At 38.3% G+C, this 16,244-nt stretch overlaps 1 protein-coding gene across 1 annotated transcript; it reads right to left on the bottom strand.

The window, feature by feature from the left end:
- Positions 1–13,082: 13,082 nt before the first annotated feature.
- Positions 13,083–15,628, bottom strand: LOC131687939 (uncharacterized). Its single transcript, XM_058972037.1, has 4 exons — positions 15,492–15,628; positions 14,120–15,432; positions 14,004–14,064; positions 13,083–13,372 (listed from the first exon to the last, which is right to left on the bottom strand). The coding sequence occupies exons 2-4, from the start codon at positions 15,380–15,382 to the stop codon at positions 13,083–13,085; spliced, it is 1,614 nt and encodes a 537-aa protein (XP_058828020.1). The 5' UTR covers positions 15,383–15,432; positions 15,492–15,628.
- Between the last annotated feature and the right edge of the window lie 616 nt (positions 15,629–16,244).

Here is a 16,244-nt window from a genome sequence, read left to right on the forward strand (position 1 = left end):
CAAGTTCTAATCAAAGGTAAAGACCTTTGCATTGCTTCCATCTACATTGCTCCTAGAGCCTCGGTAGGGCACCGAACGCTTTGTAATATCACGGAATCCTTACCGGCACCGCGGCTAGTTCTGGGAGACTTTAACTCGCACGGTACGGTATGGGGCTGTTTTCATGATGATAATAGATCAACATTAATCCAAGATCTTTGCGACAATTTCAACATGACCATCTTAAACACGGGAGAAATGACGCGGATTCCTACACCACCAGCACGCACAAGCGCGTTGGATTTATCGCTATGCTCGACATCGCTACAGTTAGATTGCAGGTGGAAGGTGATCCCTGATCCCCACGGTAGCGATCATTTGCCTATCGTGATTTCAATTGCTAACGGTTCAAGACCATCAGAAACAATCAATGTCTCGTATGACCTCACACGGAACATTGATTGGAAGAGTTACGCGACCGCGATATCCGTTAAAATCGAATCCACTCAAGAACTTCCTCCGGAGGAAGAGTACAGGTTTTTGGCTGGCTTGATTCTCGACAGTGCGAATCAAGCTGAGACTAAACCAGTACCCAGCGCGAATACCCATGGACGGTCTCCCACCCTGTGGTGGGATAAAGAGTGCTCAGAGCTGTACGCGGAAAAGTCCACTGCATATAAGGCCTTCCGGGAAGACGGGTTACCCGCTAGCTATCTACAGTACGCGTCGTTAGAAAGGCGAATGAAGAGTCTAATGAAAGCCAAAAAACGCAGTTATTGGCGCCGGTTCGTCGACGGGTTAACGAGAGAAACAGCGATGAGCACTCTTTGGGGTACGGCTCGACGTATGCGTAACCGTAATAGTACCAACGAGAACGTGGAATATTCAAACCGTTGGATATTCGCTTTCGCCAAGAAGATCTGTCCGGACTCTGTCCCGGTACAGAAAATGTGCCGCGCCGCGTCTCCTCACGATACCGCGAACGAAACACCGTTTTCGATGGTGGAGTTCTCACTTGCTCTCTTATCATGCAACAATAACGCCCCAGGGTTAGACAGAATCAAATTCAACTTGCTGAAGAATCTGCCTGACACTGCAAAAAGGCGCTTGCTGAACTTATTTAACAAGTTTCTTGAGGGTAACATTGTCCCTCATGACTGGAGGCAAGTGAAGGTCATCGCCATCCAAAAACCAGGAAAACCAGCCTCCGACCACAACTCGTATCGGCCGATTGCAATGCTGTCCTGTATTCGGAAGTTATTCGAGAAAATGATCTTGTATCGCCTCGACAATTGGGTTGAAGCAAATGGCTTACTGTCAGATACACAATTTGGCTTCCGCAAAGGCAAAGGGACGAACGATTGCCTTGCGTTGCTTTCTACAGAAATCCAAATGGCCTATGCTAACAAAGAGCAGATGGCATCAGTCTTCTTGGATATTAAGGGGACTTTTGACTCAGTTTCTATCAACATTCTGTCAGAGAAGCTACACCAGCATGGTCTTTCGCCAATTTTAAATAACTTTTTGCTAAACCTGTTGTCTGAAAAGCACATGCACTTTTCGCATGGCGATTTAACAACATTGCGATTTAGCTACATGGGTCTTCCCCAGGGCTCATGTCTAAGTCCCCTGCTCTACAATTTCTACGTGAATGACATTGACGATTGTCTTGCCAATTCATGCACGCTAAGGCAACTTGCAGACGACGGCGTGGTCTCTGTCACAGGGCCCAAAGCTGCCGACTTGCAAGGACCATTACAAAATACCTTGGACAATTTGTCTGCTTGGGCTCTTCAGCTGGGTATTGAGTTCTCCACGGAGAAAACTGAGTTGGTTGTTTTTTCTAGTAAGCGTGAGCCGGCGCAACTCCAGCTTCTATTAATGGGTGTAACGATCAATCAGGTTTTCACATTTAAATATCTCGGGGTATGGTTCGACTCTAAAGGTACCTGGGGATGTCACATTAGGTATCTGAAACAGAAATGCCAACAAAGGATCAATTTTCTCCGAACAATAACTGGAACATGGTGGGGTGCTCACCCAGGAGACCTGATCAGGTTGTACCAAACAACGATATTGTCGGTGATGGAGTACGGGTGTTTCTGTTTCCGCTCCGCTGCGAACATACACTTCATCAAACTGGAGAGAATCCAGTATCGTTGCTTGCGCATTGCCTTGGGTTGCATGCACTCGACCCATACGATGAGTCTCGAAGTGCTGGCGGGCGTTCTTCCGCTAAAAAATCGATTTTGGGAACTCTCATATCGATTGCTCATCCGATGCGACATTCTGAACCCGTTGGTGATTGAAAACTTCGAGAGGCTCGTCGAGCTTAATTCTCAAACCCGATTTATGGCCTTGTACTTCGACTACATGGCACAGAGCATTAACCCTTCTTCATATACTCCCAACCGTGTTCGTTTCCTAGATACTTCTGATTCTACTGTGTTCTTCGACACATCCATGAAGGAAGAGATTCGTGGAATCCCGGACCATATACGCCCGCAAGTGATCCCCAATATATTTTATAATAAATTCCGAGAAGTCGACTGTGACAAAATGTTCTACACTGACGGATCAAATCTCGATGGGTCCACTGGCTTCGGTATCTTCAACAATACTATCACCGCTTCATTCAAGCTCAATGATCCCGCTTCAGTTTACGTCGCAGAGTTAGCTGCAATTCAGTACACCCTTGGGATCATCGACACTCTGCCCACAGATCACTACTTCATCATTTCGGACAGCCTCAGCTCCATCGAGGCTCTTCGTGCGATGAAGCCCAAAAAGCAATTCCCATATTTCCTGGGGAAGATACGGGAGTCCTTGTGTACGTTATCTGAAAAATCTTATCAAATTACCTTTGTTTGGGTCCCCTCTCATTGCTCTATTCCGGGCAATGAAAAGGCCGACTCATTAGCAAAGGTGGGCGCATTAAATGGTGACATATATGAAAGACCAATCTGCTTCAACGAATTTTTTAGTATTTGTCGTCAGAGGACACTCAGCAGTTGGCAAACCTCGTGGAGCAATGGTGAACTTGGACGATGGCTACATTCCATTATCCCAAAGGTATCAACGAAGCCTTGGTTCAGGGGGATGGATGTGGGTCGGGATTTTATTCGTGTAATGTCCCGACTTATGTCCAACCACTACACCTTGGATGCGCATTTGCGGCGTATTGGGCTTGCGGAGAGTAGTCTGTGCGCTTGTGACGAGGGCTATCACGACATCGAGCACGTTGTCTGGGTATGCGCCGGGTATTTGGACGCCAGGTCTCAGTTAAAAGATTCCCTTCGGGCCCGAGGTAGACCACCCAATGTCCCAGTCCGAGATATGCTGGCAAATCGTGATTTCCCCTATATGTCCCTTATTTATACTTTCATAAAAACGATAAATATCCCAATTTAGCCCCTCTCTTTTTATTTCTCGTTTTAGAAGTTTTCTCCTGCCTTTTGGGACCGATCAGCTCCAGGCTGCAACTATGTAACCGCCGTCGCACTTACCACTACGGAAACTGAAGCGAGAGCGACTCGAGGTCCGATGACTTTTGAAGGATTCCCCGCGGGTCCGAAGAATACCATCCGCCAATCCGACCTACTAGACTGAGGCGCTAATTTGTCTCGCTGATCTCCCGTTTGCCCGAAAGTTGCAAGTTTTGCTCTTCTCTCCCGGTCACCATCTACGCTTTCTCTCCCCTGTCCTTGATACAACTGCTTCTACAGCCCCCTCTGAATATCTTGACCAAGCATAAGTCTCCGCTAAAAAAGTTCAAATTTGTATTCTGTATTCCTAGTTTTAAGATAGTTGTAATTTTACCTCTTTGTTAAAACTATTGTCCCCCATCTTGTAAATAGAATTGTATCCCTACACACCAAAAAAATCTGAATTTTATCGATGACGTAATTGCAAACATGGCACAATTCAACAAACCGTAACTTACGAAATGACGGAACATTACCGTGTTCCATTCAATTTTACATAAAACATATACTTTACATGCACAATGACATAAAATTACACTTCCTACCATTCAGAACAAACGCTGTATGTGGAATAAAATTACATGATTTACGAAATTGAACGTCATGTAAAATTAAAATCAAACGTAAAACTAAGTCATTTTAGACGCTCGTATATGTCAGGGTCAGGAGACGTAAATTTACATTATTTTTTCTAGGTGTGTAGTTTTAAAACACCGGTGAATTTTCTCATAAATATTTGTTCCCCCTTTTGTGTACCAAACTATATTGTTAGTTTTAAGATAACTGTAAATATTTCCTAAAAAACTATTACTATTGAATTCCTTGTTTTAAAATTTTTCATAAAAAAAAATCTTTTGCTCCCTCTCTTGTATATAGAATCTTATTTCTAGTCTTAAGATAGCTGTAAAATTTTTCTTTTAAAAAAAAAAATATTTCACCATTGTAACCTCCTAGTTTTAAAATATCCAAAATGTAAAAAAAAAATATTTCACCATTGTAACCTCCTAGTTTTAAAATATCCAAAATGTAAAAACAAAAGAATTTGGCACCGCCAAGCTAACGCATTTGTGCCTATCAAATAAACGAAATGAATAAAAAAAAAATCCCAAAGGTGTACTGAATGTCAGTAAGTTCTGCAAAGTAAACTGAAGCAGGATCATTGAGTTTAAATGAGGTGGTGAGGTTTAGATTGAATATACTAAAAACAGTGGAGCCGACGAGACTTGCCCCATCGATGTAATTCGTCTCGTTGCAGTCGACTTCTCAAAATTTACTGTCAAAGATGTTTGGGATCACTTGCGGACGTATTTGATCCGGGATTCCGCAAATCTCATCTTTCATGGATGTGCCACAAAATAGAATTGAATCAGAAGCATGAAAGAAATTGACACGGTTGACATTAATTGAAGAATTGATGATGATTTTGTGCAATGTATTCAAAGTATAAGCAGACAAATTGTTCAAGGTATCTTGCAATGGCCCTTGCAAATTGGCAGCTTTGTGACCTGTAATATAGAGCACACAGTCATCTGCCAGCTACCTTAACGTGCAGAGACTGACAAGACAAGACAATACAAAACTCGTCAATGTCATTCACACATTCAAATTCATTAAGAAAAGTGGTGAAAGGGTTTAAGACATGAGCGCTGGGAAAACCCATGTAGCTAATTCATGATGTTGATAAATCACCATGCGAAAAACGCATGTGTTTTTCAGACACGTTTAGCAAAAAGTTGTTTAGCTTCTCAGAAAGAATATTGATAGAAACTGAATCATTAGCCTCCTCAATATCCAAGCAAGCTGATGCCATCTGCTCATTGCTAGCATAGGCCATTTGAATTCCTGTTGAGAGCAACGCAAGACTTTGCGGGAGCCAAATTGTGTATCTGACAGCAAGCTATTCGCTTCGACAGGGGCTCGGATGTTTTTCTCGTGAATCCTTCAACGAACTGGCGCCAGTAACTACGTTTTTTGTTTGATCAATCTCTTTATTCACGTTTCTAACGTCGCATACTGTCGATAGATAGCAAGTAATCCGTCGTCTCGGAAGGTCGTATACGCTGCTGTCTTCTCCGCGTACACGTTGAAGAACACTTTGTCCCACCACGAGACTGTCCGGCAGAGTTCAAGTCGGGTACGCGTTTAGTTTGAACTTCAATCGCGGTGCCGAGAATCAAGCCGTACTCTTCATCCGAAGGAAGCTCCAGTGCACTATGGTCAAAAAGCTGTATTTAGGAAGACAAAACTGTTTGCGCCCAAACCGTTGGTTTTAAATATATAGTATCTTCGGCAAACTTTCTTAGAACTTTCTTGCCAATTTTTTATATTAGTTGAATTAGGGTGGTCCTTGTGGTTAAGGTGTTCAAAGTATCAACTTTTTAGATATGTAAAATTCAGCTACATAGTGTTCTACAAAGTTATAAATCAATCAAATTGAAGCAACTTTTTTGAAGAAACTATGTGGCCATCTCTAATGGTTCATGTGCTATGATTTTTGCAGTATTTGAGGTAGGGTGGCTCTTTAAAAATTGATTTTCTATTATTATCTTTTTATGTGTTAATTTCTCGCTAATGCTTTGTTCTAGAGGTTTTTAGAACTTTTGTAAATACACATTTTTACCGAAGCAATGAAGTTTCTATCTCTTTTGTTTGCATAGTTACAGGCGATTTTCAAAACAAAAATGGTTTTTTTCAACCAACGATTTGGGCGCAAACAGTTTTATCTTCCTAAATACAGCTTTGGGACCATAGTGCAGTGTGGACTCGATTTTACTGGATATCGCTAACGCGTATTACTTCCTATCAATATTTCGTGTGAGATCATACGAAACAATGATTGTTTTCGGTGGCCCTGAACCGTTAGCAATAGTAGTAACGATTGGCAGATGGTCGCTGCCGTGGGGATCAGAGACTACCTTCCACATGCAATCTAAACTCAGCGATGTCGAGCAGAGGGACAAGTCTAAGGCGTTCGGCGCGGTGGAGAGGCAGGAATCCGTGTCATTTTACACGGTTTCAAAACGGTCGTATTGAAGTTGTCGCAAAGCTCATGGAGTGAGGTAGATTTATTATCGTCATTAGGGACCGTTCATAAACCACGTAGACAGAAATTTGAGAATTTTTAACCCCCCCTCCCCCCTAGTAGACCTTAGTAGACTTTTACCAAACCCCCCCCCCCTCCATCAAAAGTCTACGTAGACTTTTAATTTTTTTTATTCGCGGGAAATGTGTAATTAGCAAGAAGCACATTATAATGTTCAATTAAAAATTAGCGTTCAGATTTATTTCAAGCTTTTTAAATATTAAAGAAAGGTGTTTCACATTGGTTTTTTGTCTATGATTGATCAAATCAATTAGTACCAATTCAAGGTGCTTTCCAACGTTTGTGTACTTCTTTCGTTCAACGTTCGGAATACTTCTTTTCAAGGTTAGTCACTCAAATATATGTAAAAAGATATATTGCTATAACTAGCTTAAATTTTGGCCGAAGTGTGCGAACAATGCAGAATTGCTAAACACTTTTTGAGCCTTACTGGTGCATTCAAAATTGTTAAATTATAAGAAACATTTACGAAATAATACTGTCGATGTGTACTATCATCTAGACTAAAATAATAAACCAAACATGCACACAAATTTCACTTTTCGTGAACAAATTTCAATATATAGACGTAAAATTTAACGGGTGTTTAAAGATTTTGAAATCAGTGTAAATGATTGCAAGAGAAACTGATTAACTCGAGTAAACACTTTGTTGTAGAAGTTAAACTACACTACTGCTTTAACCACCGAAATCAATAAATAAAAAATAAAATTAATCCACTTATTGTTAAATATCGGGTGTTTTGCTGTTACAATGCTTAACTTTGACCATTTTTTATGTTTTTATGGTTCATACATTTAATGGTCCATGCATGTCTGCTAACTAGTGATGTCTCAGATGATTTCACAGTCAAAATCTTCCGTCGAGAGGAATTTTAGGCGATCGTCTTTGGAACTGTCATTTTGTATTATTCCTAGATCAAAACTATATCGAAATATTCGCAAGAAACAACACTGTGTGAGGTTGTCCAAAAAAAATCGTGGGTTCTGGGTTGAGTGGTCGCTTAACGAGTAGTTACCTCAATAGTGTACTAGCTTTGAAGTGTCTGCATAAATACTGAATAGACCGATATTTTGAATACAACTCTCTTTAAATCCCATTTATAATTAGTAATACGAGAATAACAAAAAATAAAAGTCTACGTAGACTCGGCAACGACTCCACAGACTTCAACCCAATTTGCTGGTACATATACTCTGTACTTGTTCGTAAAAGGCACGCCTCCAGCAATTTGCCTGGTTTAAGCTATTTAGCACCACCCGAAGCTTACTAGGGCCTATTTTCGATGTTGTTCCGTCAGAACTCGAGAACTCTAAAATCAAACACTGTTTGTTTGGCTCGGAAGAAGATCACGTAAGGCCCGGTGGACGATCCCTTATGCGCCAAATTCGAATATCAGAGCGATAGTTAACCATGCAATTGAAATAAATATCTCTAGTCTGTATTATGATGGTTCATCCAACAAAACGATTTAGCGTATTTCCCATCTCTCCCGGAATAAATCTAAAATTCAATGGGAATTTCCTCAACTTGTGCATGCATACTCAAGGTCAATAAACGATTAGCAAGACGTGTGCCTTTCTGTTGGTCGGCAGTTATAGTGCAAAAAAGTTTAATAGGTATTCTGTCTCGCCAAGTTTCTTTTCTTTTCAGGGAACGATGTCCAGCGTTGCAATCAGATAAGTTCTTGTATGGCCCATACCTGATGTTTCCAAATGGAAATGAATCATTAGCACAGAGCAATGATTAGGTAATTTCCCAAACATAATAACATATAAAGTATAAAAACCCCACTGCAATCAACTTCACGTGCCTCTGCTTCGACTTATCATCGTCAGGTGATTATTCCAGAAGCATCACAATGAACTCCCAATCGCTGGCGGGGATAAATCCGGATGAAGGTAACAAACGTTCGATTAGTGGGCAATTAAGGGTCCTTTTGCAAATTTGTTACGCCGGTGCTTTTGAATCGACCGCTAAGCTGATCAAATTCCAGACGGAACTGTGATTTTGAAACGAAAGGAAATACCCACTTTTTGACGCTGTAAAAACGAATTTCTTCCTACATCAGTCTGGATGAAATCCGCAACGCTAAACGATATATTGAACAACATGTCTAATGCGCAGTGGAGTTAATGACAATGTGGTTTAATTCAATATCCATTATGACATAGCTTCTTTCGTGATGTGTCATATAGTCATGTGTACAGTAATTATATAAACTCATTTTGTCATAACTAAGAACAACTTCAGATAAGGTTTCGCGTTGGTAGTGCGAAATTAGTAAGAAAATGATAACAAACTAAATTAGCGTGAATTTCGCCAGTCCTTACCAACAACGGAACTGACAATAAAAATTGGCGAAAAAACAAATCAAGAACTCTGTTAGACTAATTAATGCTCCGGTTGTGGAATTCCAAACTCTCGTCGAATTCCCAACTAAAAACAACCGTGTATGAATCGTCCCGCTTTAATTAACCTCAATCATCATCTTTTGACACAGACTGGCTCAGAAAACCTGTTTTGTGAGAAGAAACGAACTCGAATCAAAACAGAAATGAGACAAACAACGCTACTCGGATGGAACATGAGTAATTTGTTTTTCTATCATGCTTTATTCCATTGATTTGCACTAGTCTACAAAAAAGGGATTTGAACGATCTAATAGTGAGATGTACTTTTGGTTAATACGTTTACGCGTTTTTATTTGCAAATTAGTTAGGGGAGACTGAGGAGACTTGATCCCCGGGGAGACTTGATCCCATCATTGTAACTCAAAGGCGGATCAGAATACATTAATCGAATGTACTAGAAAGTTGCGCAGCTTTATCTAAACATAAGTTTCTTTAACACAAAAAAATAAATTGGACATGTGTTACCGAATTTTTACCGATTCAAAGAAAAAAATCTCAGAAGAACTGAAGAAAATTTATTTTCTAAATTTTCAAACTTTTATACAATTGATAAAGTCACCCACTACATACTATACTTTTGCATACAGAATAACAGGAGAATGTCAATTATATGAATACGTTATGATTGAGCTGATTTTTTGTTCAATTATACTTGTACTAAAGTTTGCTGAAATAGATGCTATGGGTTCACTTGATCCCTTCAAATTCGTGGAGATTTGATCCCCTTCGTAATTCTTCATACACACCACTGAAAATAACCAAATTCACACCAGAACAATTGAAGTCATTGTTGCCATGAAATAACAAAAAAATACTGTCAAAAATGAACGCTCCATCGTACAGAAACTTAACTGTAATTGTTTACTACAGTATACGTAGAAACCATGCGTCCCACATTTGATGTTCCTCAACCATAATAACGACAGCTTTCAAATAATTGCACAGAGATTTGGGGAATTCGTAAAAAAAAACTTGTGAGAGATGCGTAATATGTAGTAACAAAAATAGTAATATGTAATCACAACAATTTAATCAATACCACATTACATTTATAACATTGAATGGGGTTAGGTACCTATTTTTGTTCTATTACCACATTATTTCATTATTAATTTTATTATTTCAGCTTCTTTGCTTTGTTATTAGGAGCCATTTTTAATTCGATTATAGAGGTTTTAGCCTTAAGGTCATTCGGCTCTTATTAAGACCCAATATAATAACAAAATTGTCTTGAGAATGGTGAAAATCTTCTGTTTGAGCGCAGCAAAAACTCTAATCGAGTACCCCAATTATCGCAACAGCATTTGAGCCAATGCGTTGAGCAAAGATGGCGCGCTGCTCTAACCAAAGGCTTCAGATGGGTAGGATGATAATAGAAAAAGGGTAAAAATAGACTTATTACCCTACATGCTCTTTTAAACACGTTTTCAAAAAATAATCAAGTGTCCCCAAATAAGGGATCGAGTCTCCGCTAATCAAAGAATTTTCCAGTTTTTTGTTGTTTTCCAAAAATACTCATAGCTCATGTCCAGTATAATATTTCCATGTAATTTTTTTTATGATTATCAGTCAACCCTAGAAACAATATAAAACTACAAAAAATACATAATTTTTGTATCATTCCACGGAGTAGGATTGAAAAATAAAAAAGGGGATCAAGTCTCCTCAGTCTCCCTATTTAGTAGATTTGTTTAAAACTGTTAAACTGTTAGCAATAACGCTTTTCGACAAAAACACAACCAGTTTTGGGCGTGCTGACTGCTTAAACCGCATATTGTATTTCGCAAAGTAGAAAGAAAATGATGAGAAAAGGCTTTTTCCGTTTGTCTCCGGAAAGTCATGATCAGATTTTTATGAGCATTTGAAGATTTTTGTTTTATTATTAATTATGAAAATAAACACGCAGTTCCATTGCAAATTAGAAAACTACCAAAAAGCCTTGGTTTATAGTGTACATTTGACTGGTGAATTGAATGACGTAGATTTTGTACACAAGGTCGCGTTCTCAAGTAAAGCACTTGTAAAGTCAAGAAAGCTGAAATAAATACTCAAACTTACTTAACACGCACCGTTAAATTTGTAAATTCAGTGTCTTCGAAAAAGCTCTATGTATTCAGATTATAGAGATATATTTGGTTATTTGCGGAAAACCCCTGTAAAACAAGTTGATCTAATACTCTAATCACGTACTTAACCTTCTGTAAAACCGTTAAGAATAATGAAGTAATTTATTTAAATATTTTTCTAAGATATGACTCCAAAACTCACAATAAAACTTATATTGATGGAAAATAGATTAAAGAAAATTTCGTGAATATTGTTTTATATTTCGATTTGCTGGTTGTATACAGTGCCGGCGGAAAACATGGTTATTTTGGGTAGTACTGTCCACTTGAAAATTATCGAGAGGGAACCAAAACCTGAGATTAACCACGTATGTGTCTCGCGCATGTGTCTGAATTTCTCGATGCACAACAATTTCACATTCAGATTCTTTGCTTTACAATTTAAATTTCTTGAAAATGTGGGATAATATTTAGGATTTGTTTGAAATTTGAAATTATTTGTTTTATTTATGCTAAGGGAAATACATTTTGACACATCTACATCTTAAAACAAAGAGTTCAGATTGATATACAAAAAATATTAATGCAATTTTATTCAGACTAAAGGATGCCCTTAGAAATATGTGTAAAGACTAGATACACAATTTGCAATTTTTAACAAGAATGATCTGCTCATGATCGCATATCTGTAGCATTTTCTATGGGATTTCCTATCTTTATGGGACTGATTTGCGATCATAGGCAGTAATTATTTGATTAAAAATTGAAACAAACAGAAACATGGGCTATAAGAAAGACATTAGAGGGATTGCTTCCAATCTCAGCAGCAGATACGCAGAGCTATAGCTTGCGTTTGGCCCACGCCAAGGGCGCCAACCTTAGAGGGAACTAAAATCTTGATCTGCTTTATAGTATAAGTGAGGTTAAACCACAAAATAAGTCAGGATAGGAGTATCATTCCCAAGTACACTCAGGTGTTTTTAACGCGGTATTTTTTACGCAGTTTTTTTAAACGCTTTTTTTATTTACGCGGTTTTCATTTACGCGTATTTTTTAATTTACGCGGTTTTCATTTACGCGAATTTTTGAATTTACGCGGTATCCGTTAACGAGGTTTCCATCGACGCGGATTATTAAATTTACGCGGCCTTCTTTTACGCAAAAATTGAAATTTACGCGGTTTTCATTTTCGCGGATTTTGAAATTTACATGATTTTTATTTACGCGGCCTGTATCCTCCGCATAAAAAAACCTGAGTATACACACAAAATTACTGTTTGAAAGTCGAACTGAAAAACAAAGCCAAAGTTGAGAGCAAAGAGGCGCATAACTGAGACGCCACCAAAGGTGCCAGAAAACTACGCTACGGTCCTGTTAGTCCAGAATAAACAACGAACAAGACAAAGAGTTCAAATTTCAAACAAAAATAGCGAAAATTATTGCAAATTTTTTCCGCTCGTTTTCTCTATTTCATACACTCTTAGAAAAATTCATGTAATTTTAAATCTACTTGGATGCACATAAAGGGAGCGGCCTGATTGACATAAATCTACGTCTGTCCTAAAATTTACATGACATTGAAAACACGAAATGATATTTTACATGAGATGATGTAAAATTAAGAAAATGACAAAAAATTACACTTTGAGATGTTGTCAATGTAGATGTAACTTTAAATTGTTTTCGTTGCATTCTTTCCTTGGAAAATTATCTTAACCCTTTCAGCGAATTCATTGTACGGACTTCAGACCAGAGCCTTTTACTAAAGGTGCTTTATTTCGAGCATAAATTTAATTTCCAACAGTGCAACATAATCCAGTAAATTTCAATGTTCACAACAAACAAGAGGATTTCGGAAACATTGTCATATATTGTACTACGATAAATTTTTGTTTTTATATTTTAAATAAAAATATTTCTGGCTTATTTAACTCACGTAACCACACATTCCAGTTCGGAAACATCTCCAAATTCATTTGTATTCTGAACATTAACCGCACAAATTCGATTATTTTTGATAAGATTATTTGTTGGATTAATTCGACTTCGGTACATGATTTGAGATCGCCTCGATGACGCTCTGAACAAGACGTTGTTGTTTGCTTTTCCTTGTTGCTTTCGATTTCGATCCTGTGGTAGGAATAATTTTGAAGAAGTATGTCTGGACAAACTCCAAAAATTTCGAGATGTTTTTCATATACATGAAGTTATATATGTAATGCACTGCTACCAAATCAGATATAGCCATGACAACGCAGTTGGTTCCCTCAGTGATTTGAGTTTGCTCCGCGAAAACGTAAAACACACGACTATCGTTTCCAAGATCTGAAATTATACGAAACATGAGCAGTGTTTTTACTGTTTTTGATTTTCATTATAAAAATCTGGAGCATATACTTAGTCTAATGAAATTATTTTTTGTTAGCTTAGACGAGAATTATTGGAATTTGGTATACTATCTTCATCAAATACTTGTTACAATTGCAACTTTGGTGGAAATGAGGACTTCATGATTATATTAATTCAACTTAGCATCCATTGAACATCGTAATGTTGTATACATTTTGAAAAGACTATTGCATAATAATTTTCAAGATGGCATATCTATACAATGTTGCAATCTACATGCATAAAAAGGATTTTACTCATCGCAATTGTTAAAATTGAAACCATTTCATAGGATTCCGTGTTATAAAGTCCAAAAAGGTTGTATCGCATCACCCATGACATCACGACATACAAGAATGCGTAAAAATATCCCAAATTGTAGTGTCACTACGTCCGGAATAGTACTTCATACACAATCTGCGGTAACTTATGACGCTCACTGATATTTAGAAGTTATGACGAGGTATTGCATCACATAGTCAAGGATTTAATGACAAAATGTCCAAGATGTTGTGACACACCACCTTTGGACTCTATGACACGGTGCTGTTTAACAGTGCATACATACCAACAGCAACAATGACCGGTCCTGTACATTCAATAGTTATTTCCGAGACTTGGGTTCCGATCTGTAATCATGAAAAATGTATAACTTGCCACAGTAATTTGAGCGTATCGGCTTACCTCCTTTTGTACGATGAGTTCTGCAACATTTTCGCCCAACAAGGCACACAAGGCCGCGATGATGTCGTAGTCGGAATGTGCTTCAGGCAATAAGTTTTTAGGTCGACTTCTCAAAAAATCGACGATTTTTAAGCGCTTTGCTACAAACAGTTTCTCCAATGAAAGCATGGACACACCTGTGGCTTTTTCAAAGTGAAAGCTAATGAGCTGTCGACGACGAAGTATGGGGAGCCCAATGACGATCTCGTTGAGAAGCTTCGGTTCATCCAATCTAAACCTCAAGTAGGGCTGCGAAGCTGATAAAAATTCTTCGTTTAATATTTTTGGATCATCTCGATTCAATTTGCTTAGAATGTCCTTGGAACAACTTGTTGATGAGGCCACCCAATACTCTTTCAATGTACCAGCTTTTACATTTTTATTTCTGCGAATATCGAGAGCTGATATTTTTGGTCCATCTGGGTTCTTGAATCGGTTTAGGTATGAATTTCTGTTAATTAACTTATGCTTCAGTGCTACATGGCTCTGATGATTAACGTATCCGTCGTCGTCCACGAATTTTAGCCCGGTATATTTCGAATAAATCTGCCGTGCTACCCGTTCCATAGTACATGCGGGTATTTCAGTGTCAATGCATCTTAACTGCTCGACAATTGTGTTTGTCAAAATTGCTGTATCAGCTTTAGGTAACTGCAAGCTTAAAGGAATATTTTTTGTTGGATTTTCATCTCGGTAGTCTTGCAAACGATTCAAACGCCCAATAATATTATCACTGATTTTCGACCAGTTAAAACTAAACTCCCGAAATTTCATTTCCGATGATGCATATCGTTTTTCGCTTTTCGTCAGCTTAATATCGTTTATGGGCCCTGACCTTTTGCGTGACGTATTCGGGGATACATTTTCATCGTCAATCGTAGAAAAATCGTCATCATCTCTCATTGATGACTGTTTAAACAGTAGAACCGGAGAATTCAAATCGGACGATTCTATAAAAACTTCGTCTTCCTGATTTGCATCACCATTACCATTGTGGTCGATAACTGTCATTGTATACGGTATCAGATCCTGAAGCGATGATGTTGATGGTTGATCGTCATTTAACATTACATTGATGGGTTCCGCTTTATGCTGAATGGATTGAAGTACTACAGAAGTATTGTCGTCGGACTGGCATGTCGAACTCGATTGTTGAGCGCAAGAAACAACAGCAATGATATTCGGCATTTTTCGAACAGGTTGGCAGAACAGCGGATCTTGCATTTCGGAGACGTCGTCGCTGCTGTTAACGTTGGGAATATGCTGATTGTTTGCTGGAAATATGAGAATAATAAAAATCTTGCATATTTTTTTAATTTTACGCAATATGTACTTGTAATCAAAGCGAATAAACTACACAAATCGATAATAAACAACACTCTAAATATAGCAATTACCTTAAAATATCAGAACCAATTGCCTGTGTACGCTGGCGAAGTCGACTGATAAATCGACAAGAAATGACTTTTCAGCGACTCAGCGTTGCTAATCAAAATCTAAGAGAAGAGACGACAACAGGCTTCTTGTTCTTCTTAATTTTCTCGACTTGGCCCTGCCGGAAATCTGAAGACAACAAGCGTTAATCGTTGCCAGATTCCCTTTGAATGCTTCTTACAATTGCCGAAAATAATTGTACCTAAAAGATCGCACCTCTATCAAGAATTTACAATGCTAGCTGCATTTAAAAATTAAATTAAATATTTATTCATGTCTCTCTTAACAATACACGTAACTATATCGTCATTCAGGTCTTTTATTCAATTTGCACGAAATGTTGATGTGTATGAAAAATAGCCAGAATAGATTCAGCAGCACTGTTTTCCATCCCGATTGTAAATATAATGAACGCTCATGACTGGCAAAATGACCAATCAGAAGCTGGTTCAATATTGAGGTTAGGACTGGATCAAATTAGCTACGCGATTGTCTTCTCTTCTCTTAGATCAAAATGTAAACAGTTGCTTGCTAAACTCTAGTGATTTTAGTCAAGATATAATAATAGAAAGGTTGGCACATTTCCCTTTTCGTGAATGAGGTTGTAATTTTTTTTCTCGAATGAACAGGAAGATGTGAAGAAGAAAACAAA

This window comes from Topomyia yanbarensis, chromosome 3, assembly GCF_030247195.1.
Source record: "Topomyia yanbarensis strain Yona2022 chromosome 3, ASM3024719v1, whole genome shotgun sequence".
Taxonomy (NCBI): domain Eukaryota; kingdom Metazoa; phylum Arthropoda; class Insecta; order Diptera; family Culicidae; genus Topomyia; species Topomyia yanbarensis.

Bases quoted from the DNA above. Each gene is read 5' to 3' on its own strand.
- LOC131687939 (XM_058972037.1), bottom strand. From the start codon at position 15,382: ATGCAAGATCCGCTGTTCTGCCAACCTGTTCGAAAAATGCCGAATATC. The intron at 14,065-14,119 runs GTAAGCCGATAC...TCATGATTACAG, and splicing joins AACTCATCGTACAAAAGGAG to ATCGGAACCCAAGTCTCGGA. The intron at 13,373-14,003 runs GTATGTATGCAC...GTATAATTTCAG, and splicing joins ACCGGTCATTGTTGCTGTTG to ATCTTGGAAACGATAGTCGT.